The sequence below is a fragment of the Protopterus annectens genome, chromosome 2.part1, assembly GCF_019279795.1.
Source record: "Protopterus annectens isolate FY-2018-M chromosome 2.part1, PAN1.0, whole genome shotgun sequence".
In the NCBI taxonomy this organism is placed as follows: domain Eukaryota; kingdom Metazoa; phylum Chordata; order Ceratodontiformes; family Protopteridae; genus Protopterus; species Protopterus annectens.
The window spans coordinates 301,025,861-301,038,564 of NC_056729.1; the positions used below are offsets into that span (position 1 = coordinate 301,025,861).

At 43.5% G+C, this 12,704-nt stretch overlaps 1 protein-coding gene across 1 annotated transcript in view; it reads right to left on the minus strand.

Annotated features, from left to right (window-relative positions):
- TBC1D1 (TBC1 domain family member 1) overlaps positions 1-12,704 on the minus strand; it is a 2,608,647-nt gene that overhangs the window by 1,854,515 nt on the left and 741,428 nt on the right. Inside the window, exon 5 of the mRNA XM_044062143.1 lies at positions 661-793. Coding sequence (XP_043918078.1) covers positions 661-793 — 133 coding nt within the window. The remainder of the gene's footprint in view (positions 1-660; positions 794-12,704) is intronic.

Genomic DNA, 12,704 nt, shown 5'->3' on the forward strand with positions numbered 1-12,704 from the left:
TTTTCTTAATTATAACAAGAATTATTGAGGTGTCACACATTAAGCCACTTAACCAGCTTACACTGTTGTTCAGGTCTACAATTTTCATTCTACATGACAAGCACACACAACACATGCTCCTACACAAACTAGCTCCTGTATCACACAGTCAGCCACCAGATTATATAACATATAGCATATATCTAATCAAATCAATTAATTCTGCTTCACATAATTAAATGTGGAGCACATGAGAAAACTATTATCAGATAGTAAATAATCCTGTGACCATTCGGCTCTTTGCTTGACACTGTTTTTCATGAAGTTGAATAATGTTAACAAAGGGATTGTGAATGCTCACTACTCAAACACCACAAAATGAAAGCCACATAAAGCATTAACATTTTACCTGGTATTATAAGACATAATAACAGCCAAAGGTTGGACTTAAGCAAGGTTTACTTCCTCCTGGTCAATGCATTTGATCCCTTGGGGTTCATCCTTTGGTCTAAACCTGGGTATTCTGGAGTAAATCCTGAATAATCATCTAGAAATGCATGTACAGGTCCCATATCCCTGACAGGCACTACAGCTATAACACGGACTGTATAAAGGGAGTGATCCAGTTATGAAAGCTGAGTTCGCTTAAATCGCATATTTCACTTCTGTAAGATTAATTACCTTCTATTCGTTCACATAGTTTATGTATGCGTTGCATGGGACAGCTTTCACACACTGGCACTTGAACTTTGGGAGTTTGGAGATTTGCAGCTACCGTGAAAGCTTGCTTCAGTGTCATCATTATTTCATCAACCTAAATGAAAAAAAAACTTTTAAAATCAATAACGTAGCAATCATCTAAACAAATAATACAACAGACGGTTTTATGTACATTTAGTAAGAAAAAAATACATATATTTCCAAAACAATATGGCACATATTTTATATTTACAAATAAAAGGTACACTGCACAGCAATACATTACATTCTGCTTCTCTAAAATTCTGACAGCAAAGAACACTTTTTTAAGCATCTCCTACACTTTCATAAAAATTAAACAAAAGCATTCCTGACACTGTTAGTAAGAATCAACAAAATATGACAAAAGAAATCCACGGAGTGCAATAAGTTCATGGGAGCCTGAAGTGGAGGACAGCTGCACCCCACATGTTGGACTCCTCACTGCATATTCCTGTAACACTACATTTGAAGGCTGCTTAGCAAAAGAAGATCACCCACTACTGGCATACAGTTACATCAGAAAACCACAGCAAAGTAGTCACTGATCTTACACCACAGGGTACACCTGTAATTACTGCCTATGCATCTAATTACCTGCACCCTGGTTAAGATCACAGGACCATGTAAAGTAGTACTCCACCCTAAATCCTCCAGTGCTGAAGCAGCAGTGGTGTCTACTGTATATAAGAAAACACATTTCATACCTAGTCAACAACTGGCTATGTACCTGTGCCAGGTACTGTTACTTTTTTGTTATACTGTGTGGACATGTACAATGCCAGAAACCTAAATGATTTGCTAAAAAATCCTCAAACTAACAGAAATACCACTAATGATTTTCTAGTATAAACTGACACTACCTTGAACTTGCTGTTCCAAGTGCTACAAATGTTTTGATTCTACTTATGGAAGTTCTGAAACACCAACCAATATGTTTCTTCACTTCAACAAAGAAGATTACCTATCCTTACTGGCATTTTTTAGTTGTGGGAGTGTACTTTAAGCCATCAAATACCTTATACCTACTCCCACAAAATACCCATCCAATGCAGTGATTTTTTCCAACCTCATCCTCTTCCCAATAATCTGTCCATCTCAAGAGCAGTTGTTCAGGACCTTATTGGTGACTCCCTTAACATTTCGATCATGCTAGCAGTCCAGCATTATATAGGGATTTTCTTAAATGCATGTTGATTCCAATAATTTTTAACAGGTGCTTGAACAGAGATACTACCACACTAAAGCACACCCAATGTCAGTAGTGGGACCAACCTTTAAAAAACAGCAGAGGATATGGAAGTAAAGGTCACCCTTAGTACAGGTGACCTCAGGATCCCCAGAGAGATAATGAAGCAAAAGGAATAACTTTATAAAAGGATGTAGAATGTTGGTAGCTCAGTACTGTTGCTAACATGATTTGTATTTTCAAAGGATTGTGATAAGAGATGAAATACATTTTACACATTGCTTTTCTACTATATTTTTAGTACTGCTAGTACTTAAAAATGATAAAAAATACCTTTACAACTATAGTAAAGGAAACCAGCTGGTGGGAGGTTCTCTCTCGGCTCAGTTCCACTAAAGTCATCACAGCTAAGGACTGCTAAGAAAGAAGAAATGTGAAAGAAAAGCAGGACAGAAGTTTGGCAAGCACCATTTAACTGATTACTGTTCTTTTACCATGCACAGCATTGCAAACATGAGGTGCATGCCTCTACTCACCATCTTCCTGCAGGGTTACAACTCAAGCCACACTAATGAAGTATAGCAATGCTGACATGAGCAAATGCAAAAAGCCTCATAAAAGCAGTAATTCTAAGAATAAATGCACCAAGACATATTGCTTTAGCATATTAGTGTAAATATCAGATTTGTGAAAGAAGTGTCTACTTTGAGACTGCAGTTCCAAAATAATAGATATATATTCTGCTTTACAAGTGGACCTTCCTTTATGTGGTCCCAAAGGTTGTGTTCTTTACCAATCAGAATTTGGTAAAAAATAAAATATCCACTGCTTGAAAATATCTGCATTCCCATTCTGATACATGCCATATTTAGTGAAGCTGCACAGGTCCAACACAAGATTCTCATCCCCTTAAAAACAATGAAAAGGCAAAAGTATAACCATCTGCCTTTCTCTAAGGAGCTTGTTCACTGTTCTCTTTCAGCAGAATTGGGTCATTTTTAACAGCTCTGCAAAGAGCTTCTAGACCATGAGCAGAGTCTTTTTCTCTGGAAGGACTCAACTCTGCAAAGATATAATCAACAGTGAATATCACTAGAATCCACCAGCCTATGGTGAAGGCTTTCCAAGCTGGAGCAAAATCAGAAACATGACTTCCCACAACCAGTCTTACGTGTTTTTAAGACTGTGACTGTTGAACCAGTGAAGTCATCCTTCTGAAAGACTTAGGTTTTAATAAACATCTTTATTAAATCACAGCTAATAGTGGCACAGGTACACATATGGCAATACAGAAGAAAGCAAAACATTGCAACATTTTGATATACTATACGTTTCTTTTTTAACAATCATCATTCACTGTGACACTACATAAATTGTTTAATTTATTTTTTCCCTTAAACCTCACACACTCTTCCAAAAGTACAGTTTTGTACCTACCATAAATGTAGATGTCCGAACTGGATAGCATCTGCAGTCATAACAAGTTTTGCCCCAGATGCCAGTAGCCCTCTTGCAGGCTAAAATTACATATATACAAACAATACACCATAAAAGCTCACAACAGCTAGCTATTAGGAGGGTATATAGAGGCAAAAAATAATGCTTAATGCTTGTATGCAGAGGTCAAAGCAGCGCCTCAATAATGTGTTTTTGGTTGCCCTCAAGAGAAAGCTGTGGTAGTGTGTGGCTGCCCTTGTAGAATGAGGTCTTATGTTCTGTGGAATGGTTTTCCATGGAAGGGAGTAACAGTATCGTATGCAATTTCCTATCCATTTGGGCATAAATGTAGGATTAGTCCTCATGGACACTCTATCTTGGTGGAAGATTAGGTTTATTCTTAGTTTGACTGAGGAACTGCCTGAGCAAAGGAAAGAAAAAAAAAACAGGTGGATCAAAGCTTCTGCTGAATAGCTGCTGATGCATGTCTTAATGGAGGAGTAGGACAGGCCTGAATGAAATCCTAGGTCTGGGCTGGTGTTGTGATGGTCTGGCTTGGTTGACATCTGCCTGGAAGGGACTGCCTGAGGACCTCCTGCATGCCTGAGCCCTATAGGAATGGGATTTTTAAGATTGGAATTTCTGGACTGTGTCTGTTCTAGACTGTGTCTGTGTTGGGTTCCCAAATTCTTTATGTTTAGTGTATGGTGTAGGTTGGATTGCGTCTGATGCATGATGCAAGATTATGCATGGCAGAAATTTTTCAAGGCCCTGCAGAAATTTTCAGTTTTAGTGCTTGTCAAGTTTGGAAGTGCCAAGTGTTTTTCTGTAGTGTTTGTTTTCTGTGATCTGGTTGTGTCAATTGTAATTCTGTGTTATCAATTTGTAAGGATGTCAGCCTGTTTTTTTGTATGTGTGTTTTTGACTTGTTTATGATCCCAGTCCTTGTAGCAAGTAAATGACCATCTGTCCCTGTTGTCAGCTTGCTGTCTTTTGTAGCTTGTTCTTTTCGTCCAGGTATGTAGGTGGTTGAAAATTCTGTAGTCTTCTGCAAGGACAATGATATGATGCCAGGCATGCATTGTAGATACTCTGAAGCAGTAGATAAGCCAAAGGGCAATGCTGAGAATGTTAACTGATCACATTGTATCATGTAATGAAACTGACAGTTTAAAGTAGCTGAGAGGAAGTAGCTGAGTGTGAACCTTTTTACCCATCATGTCTAATGACCTTGCTTCCCTTTCAGGAAAGGGAATAGGGTTTTAGCTGTGGTGGCAGCTACTGCCTTGGGACCCTGGGATAGTTTTCTGGGTCTGCAAAAGTGGGAGCCTTGTAAAGGTGGTGATGAGTATCCTGCAACCCTGTAAATCTGTCCTGGTTTGGCAGGGGCTGGGGTGAGAATCTGGGCGGGCAAACATCATTGAAAGCATCATCCTTCAGCATCCGAATTCAAAAATGGAGAAAGGAGCCGTAGTCTTGCTGCTTTGCTTTGGGAAGGGCCTGGATGGACATGGCTGCTGGCCGTTGAGTCTAGCAGCACCACTGGGTGTAGAGACATCCAAGGGGATGGTGTCTGATAAGTCAACCACCGTAGGGTAAAATTTCTGAGGATTCATTCAAAGAGTTGCAGGGGCCTCAGTTGTAAGAAATAGGTTCAGCTGTACTTTGAAGATTGGGAGGATCGGGGGCGGAGTGCATAAAAAATCAGTGCAAAAAAAAAAAACTGTTCAAAGCTCGACGACCCGACGCCGAGCGTTTCCGGGGTTGAAAGAGGCACAGGCGAACAGGCTGCTAGACAGTAAGAGAAATCTTTATGAGGTATTTGTTTGTTTCAGGTTAAAAAATTGTTAACTTTTTTTTCGACATCGGCTGAGGCAAGAAAGAGTCTAGTAATCTCTCTGATCACCCCGGCCGCACTTAAACAGCTTCTGCTTCACTACACGGCGGCAAGAAAAGACTGAATGGCCGGCGCCGGCTGATGCTTTTATACCCAAACCCAACAGAGATGACGCGGGTGGAGTGCGACATCAATCCGGCCGACTGCAGGGCTGCCTGACGACAGGACAACCCACTTGTTAACTATTTTGCATATATTTTCCCAAAGATTCCATTTACATCTATCTAATTTGCTCTTTCCCTTTTCTAAGAATCCCACTTTCAGTTCTTTTTATCTCCTTTACAATATTAAATATTTCAGTTACAGTTGTTTTAGACTTGGATTTTCATTTTCTAGCAATTGCTTTTTTGGCAGCCAGTTGTATTAAACCTAGTAAGGCCTTACTATGCGTGGACAAGTCACAGCCCATATCCCTGCTCAAAAGAATCATTCCTTAGTTACAACTTACTCTTCCAACATTCCTGAAAAATATTCTGCAGGGATTTTTTTTAAATCTACCAACTCATTACATACGCAGACTCATGCTCCAATTACCTCTCTCATTCCCATCCGACCTCCAGGGTATAAAAACTTTGTTGCATAATTCGAAAACATAAAGATGTCTTACCATTGTACCTTGGCAAACTGCCTTTCCAGTTTCTCTTCACAATTTTTTCTAACCCCTTCTGATTGATTATAGTTATCAAGCAATATTTTATATGCCCTATTAATTATCTCTTTTTAACAGTTGCTTCTGTTCTAAACTCTACCATAGCTGGTCTTTCACTTAGCATTCCTCTATCCCTTACTTTGTGCCTGTATTCTGTTATTACTAACCTACAGTCCAAACTTCTGCTTGACCTTACTCCACTGTATTACATTTCCCCCTCTAGTTATTTGTCATAGTATCTTGCTTCATTTGCTAATTTTCTTCATAAAATCAGAAGGCAAAATCTATTGGTATTGGGGGATCTCCTAATTCATCTTGGGATCTTGTTCCTCTTACAAAACTGGGGTGCCCTACAAGACCTTACCTTAGAAGGTGGAAAAAAAGAAGTTATGTCTTATCATAACGTTCCATCTGAGTTGTTGATCTTCTTCCAGTCATCACTGATGGCTTCGGTTCTGAGCCCTCGGAACCGAGTCGGCCTTATGCCAAGCTTGTGTGCACCAAAAACTCTCAAGCTAAGCTGCTAGCCATAATGCTCTTTGCTCAGTTACCTCAGATCGAGTTTGCATGCAGCATATAGAGAAAGAATAAGCCAGAGGCCATCTCTGCGCAGAAACCCTAATACACCACGAAGACCCAGATCATCTGTCAGGAACCTTAGGAGGGGGTCGGTGGGAGGGTGTGATGACTGGAAAAAGATCAACAACTCAGATGGAACATTATGGTAAGACATAACTTCTTTATCTGAAGTTGTTAATCTTCTTCCCATTCATCACTGATGGGACAGAATCCCAAGCTACTTGGGGAATCTGGGTGGCCCTTATGGAAGAACATTCCTGAGAACCATTGAGCCAAAGGCCGCTCTTCCCTTGGAGATCAGATGCAATTTGGAATGCTTGATAAAAGTGTGGGGCTTAGCCCAAATGGCGGCTGCACAAATGTCATCCATGGAGGCCCTAGAGTGGATGGCAACAGATGCTGCAATAGCCCTAGTTGAGTGAGCTTTGATTTGGCCCAGCTTAGATCCCTCCGTAAGTGAATATGTGAAGGCAATGCAATTCCTGAGCCATTTAGACAAAGTAACCTTTGATACCGCATCTCCCATTCTAGCTCCCGCAAAGGAAAAGTACAGCTGGTCTGACATGCGGAATGATTTAGTTCTGTCCAGATAAACGCGTAATTGATTATGAACATCCAGTGAGTGTAGGCAGTATTCTCCCTTGTTAGAGTAATTTGGGAAAAACACAGGGAGCTCAATGGATTGGTTAATGGAAAAGTCAGAAACCACTCTGGGGAGGAAGGATGGGTTAATTCGAAGTGATACTCTGTCTTTATGAAAGATTAGATAAGGCCTCTTGATACATAATGCTTGTAATTCTGAAATTCGTCTTGCTGAAGTTATAGCCACCAGGAATAAGGATTGCCAAGAAAAGAATTTTAGATCACAGGTGGCAGCCGGATCAAAGGGGGGCAGAGAGAGAGCCTGCAGAACCCAGGACAAATTCCATGCCTCCACCGGCTGTCTGATGGGAGGCCTGCTGTGAAAAATACCCTAGAGGAAGGTCTTGCAAAAACGAGAGGAGAAATGTGGTACTCCTTCAGACCCGTTATGGAAGTTGGAAATAGCTGCTAGATGGACTCAGATGGTAGAAGCCGAGGCGAGGCACCTTTGTCGAAAAGCTCAGCCAAATAATGAAAAATAGTGGCTATGGGGGCTGAGAACAGGTCAAGCTCCTGATTACATGACCAAATAGAGTACCTTTTCCATTTATCCTTGTAAAGTTTTCTGGTGGATGGTTTATGAGAAGCCAAAATAACATCCCGGAAAAGGGAAGAAAGGGTTTCTTGCCTGGCAACAAACGGAAGTGGAGAAACCAAGCTGTCAGTTTGAGAGTGGACAGATTCGGAGGAGTCAGCCCTTGTGGGCGAGAAATTAGGTCCTGATGAGTGTCTAAGTTCCAAGGAGGTCGTAACAGATGACGTCGAAGGAAGGGGAACCACACTTGATGAGGCCAAAACAGAGCAATGAGGATCAATTTGCTTCTCAAACAAATAGCCTTCCGCAGAACAAGGGGGATCAGAGGAATCAGAGGGTACGCATAAAGGAGACCCGTGGGCCAATCATGGACTAGAGCATCTCTCGGTGAAACCCCGAGAGGGGGAAAGGGAGCAAAGTAGCTGCTGCATTTTGCATTTGAAAGGGAGGTGAAAAGGTCACAGCATGTCTGGCCCCAGCAACTGAAAATTTCTGTCGCCACACTTGGGTTGAGAGACCACTCGTGAGGCTGAAGAATGCATCTGCTCAGTCTGTCCTCAATCACGTTGGAGCTCCCTGGGATGCGGTTGGAAGCTATCGCCCACTGCCAGATTCTCATGGCTTCGTGACAAAGGGGGTAAGATTTGGTCCCTCCCTGTTTATGTACCAGACAATGGACATGTTGTCCGACTGGACAGCAATTGTTCCAAATGGAAGAAGCGGATGAAAAGCTTGCAATGCCAACAGCACAGCTCTTAACTCCAGGACATTGATATGCAAATTGACCTCTACATCAGACCACGTGCCTTGGACTGACTTTCCCTGGAAGTGCCCCCCCCCCCCCCCCCAATCAGGGAAGCATCCATGGTCACCATGCCACTGGGCTGTGGAACCTGGAAGGAACGACACCAAAGATTTTCATCTGTATGCATCCACCAGAGGAGATCTTGTTTGCAAAAGTTGGTGATGAGAATCTTTGAGCTCAGGGGGTGGAGACTGGGTATCCACTGGGCCTGAAGGAGCCATTGTAGTAATCTCATGTGTAGTCTGGCTAAGGGGACTATGGGGATGGCTGCAGTCATAGAGCTTAAGACTTGAAGAATCTCCCTTGCAGACACCTTGCTTTGGCAGAGTATCACCTGAACTTGTGCCCTGAGTCTCTGAAGCCTGTGGAGAGGAAGAGAGATTAGGCTTGACTGCGTGTTGAATACTGTCCCTATGAATTCCAGTTGTTGTGATGGTTGAATGTTTGATTTCTGCCAGTGTATGGTGATGCCTAATGACTCCGCTAGAACCAAAGTGTAGCAGAGGGCCCTGGCCGGAAGACGCTTGGTGGGGGCGGAGAGGAGCCAATCGTCTAGATATGGAAACACCTGGAATCCCTGAAGTCTCAGATGAGCTGTTACCACTGCAAGACATTTCGTGAACACTCTGGGGGCAGTCGAGAGACCAAAAGGCAGGGCTCTGAACTGATAGCGATTGGCTCCGAGCCGGAAGCAAAGGAGGCTCCTGGAGCGCTTGTCCATCTTGATATGGTAATACGCATCCCGGAGATCTATCGAGCACATCCACACACCCTCGTGCAGATAGGGGAGGATGGACTGAATTATGACCATGCGGAACTTGGTCTGAACTACTGATTTGTTTAGATGACTGAGATCTAGAATGGGCCTCCAGTCCCCTGTTGTCTTTGCCACCAAAAAGAATCTTGAGTAGAACCCTGATACGCACTGATCTGAGGGGACCTTTTGGATGGCTTGTTTTTGAAGTAGCTTTCGCATCTCAGAAGTTGCCTCCTCCCTTTGACTGGGTGGAACATCGGGAAGGGATTTTGGAGGTCTTGGATAGGATATTAGTGGAATATGGTAGCCTCTGGTAATGATACTCTGCACCCACTGATCATTCGTAATGGATAGTCAGGCATCTTGCTGCAGCAAGAAACGTGCCCCGACTGCTTCCTGAGGAAAGCAATTGGGCAGTGCCTCAGGAGCACTGATATGGTCTACCTGAGAAGGAATCTCTGGAGCCCTGGATCCAGGGACCCCCTCTGCCCTGAAAGGGACGTCTTCCATTATTGGAACCCCCTCTGCCTCTGGAGGAGTCCTCACTATGTGTGTCTCGGAAAGGACCTTGAGACTTCTTCTGCCACATCTTTCCACTCCTCTGATTCCTGGAGAATGAAGGCTGAGGTTTGGAAAAGCGTAGGTCAATATCAGACAAGGTTTTCCCATCTTGCTCACACCTGGCTAGTGTATCCTTGACCTTCACACCAAACAGAGCTGAAGGCTCAATAGGGACATTTAGAAAGGAAGATGTGAAGGAGTCCGCGAGGTCACAGATGCGCATCTAGGTGTGAAGTCTCATGACTACGCCTGCACCCGCAGCTCTAGCTGCTCCTTCGGTTGCGTGTGACAGCAACCTCATGGATGAATTAGATATGGATTCTAGGGTGGCAAGTTGGGAAGCAACCTTATCTCGTGCTCCATCCAATACTTGACCCACAAGGGTTCTGGAGAGTTCGGAGATAAGATTTCTCTGCAGCCTCGTAAAATGTGCCATAAATTTCAGAGACCTAACTGCGAAGGTCACTGACGCCAAGACTCACTTCCCTAACCTGTCCACTGCCCGGGACTCTCTGTTGGGTGGGTGAACAGCAGGACTCTCTTTTGCAAGGTCCTTTTTCGTGGCAGCCGCCACCACCATAGCGTCCACTGGCAAGCCTCTGGACCAATGGAGTTGATCCTCTGGAGGGGAGAGTACTTTGTCTGATCTCCTGGGGATGGCCTCAGTGGAGTCGGGGTTCTTTCAAGCGCATTGCACGATGAGTTTAGCCAGCTCATTGGCGGAGGGGGGGGGTCACCCAAGAAGTAGAGGGCCGAGAGCAAAAGGCCTGCAGGAATACGGATTCCTCTGAGGAAGGGGATGAGGACTTCCAGTCACCGCTCTGTTTCAAGATTTCCATGATGTCCCCAAAGGAGACATTATCAGGGGGCGACCATGGGGGACCCTTCCCCATCATCGTAGTCCATATCCTCTGTGAGTGACTCCTCCGGGGAGTCCGTGTGTTTCCTCTTACACATCGTTTCTGAGGGGGTTCTTAGGTGGGAACATCCGAAGAAGACTCGGAAAGTGAAATGCCCTGGACAGGGGTTTCCTGGGCCTTGCGCTCTCGGAGTCCTGGGGTGGTGGACTTTGACAGCTGCAGCTCAGAGGGAACTGGGGGAATAGCCAACTGTGGAGGATTGCTGGCAGCAAGCACTCTCTCCATCACCCTGAAAGCGAGCCCACCCTAAGAGGAATGGGAGCCCAGAACCAAAGAAGACAAAATCGGAACCGGGGTCACACGCTGCTCCAGACAGTCTGCCCCGGGGGACGAAGCCTCAATCAAGCTCAGAGCAGTAGTCACTCTCTGATCTGAAGTCGGAGCTGACATAACCATCAGAACCGACACCGGGACCAGGGGCTCACCCCCAAGCATGAGATGAAAAGGAAGAAGATTAACAACTTCAAATTATCTATCTACTCTTTCAGATTTCTAGACCAGACCTAGGGGCATCCAGGATATCCTGACATAGCTTATTCTTAAAGATGCAAAACCTAGACTACACTATCCTGCAGACTCGCACCTATGCCTGCTGTATTAGTCACAGTATCAGACCAGTAAAAAGTACACCAGGCCATATGAAAACCCACTCTAGAAATTATGAGACATGATATTCTGGAGTACCAGTGACTGAGGGAGTCCCGTCAGTTTTTCCAGGACCTGATCCACTAGGGAGAACTACAAATTGGACAGTTAAGAAGGATAATTAAAGGGCTTGAATCACATGGTTACACACCCTTTTGCCCATCTTTCCCCAAAACATGTATGCCTTATCAGGAAATATGTTACTGAAGATGCAATTCCTTATCATGAAATAAGGTAGTGAAGATGCAACTCCATTTTACTGAAGGCCTGTGGAGGGCCACTGCCTTCTTGTGAAGAAACACAGATGAGTTTTGATACTTTCTAGTCTTTATAAATGGCATTTTCCACTGGGGAGGGGGGAATGAAAAATGATACTTCATCCTTCTTCTTGCTCAGATACTGATTTAATCATTTCTGGAAGAGGGGAAGAGGACAGACCACAGTGGATGTTATCCTGACTATCTTCCCAAAGAAGGAGTCATCTGCAGTGGAGCTGATGGGAGGAATAGTCTTATTTTCCTTCTCCACTTCACAGACAAGGGAGGGATTCTGAACTCTATTAAGTCCCTTTTCCAGTAAACTGATGGTGATGGAGCCCTACCTCATTCCCTAGCTTCAGCAAAGACAGAACGGACACACTCAGAATGCAAAGAAGCAAGCATGTGAGAAGTGACTGATTGGTCAAGTGAAAGGCACCTGTAATAAAATGAAAAAAAAATGCATGAGGGAGTGCTGGTTGTGAGGGATTTGCGCTGAATAAGACCATGTTCAGAAAGGGGAAATTCTTGAAAACAAGAGAAGTAGCACAAGACATCAAAAAGTAATTGCGTATCTAATATTTATGCTGTACCTGTGGACCCAGCTGGTACAGGTGAACAAAGAAGAGTCTTCTTGACTACATCTATTAAATTTGACATGAACCAGGGAGGCCAGCAGACTATACAACTTGACTGCAAATGTTATCGCTGATCATTTGATTTCATTTGTTTGTTTTTAGTGCTTAAAAATCTAAACACTTTACAAACAAAAAATAAATTGAAAAAAATGGGGACTGTCACAATATGATTAACCATAGGATTAACTTTATACAGAGTGAATTGACAATTTAGGTGAACCCTCCTAAACAAATGGCAATAGAAGTAGAATTCAGGTAGACTCTCCTAAACAGATGACAAAAAAAGTGCAAAAATAGGCCTCATTCCCACTTCCTTAATTAAGTGAGGCAGTTCATTACACTGAACCAAAACTAAATACACAAAAGCATATCTTGCCTGAGGTTTCAAGCCTGGTTCAGGGAATAGCTAGGAACCCCACAGCTGATGATTTCAGCAGACAAATAAGAGGGGCATGTGGAGCCACTGGCTCTTTAAG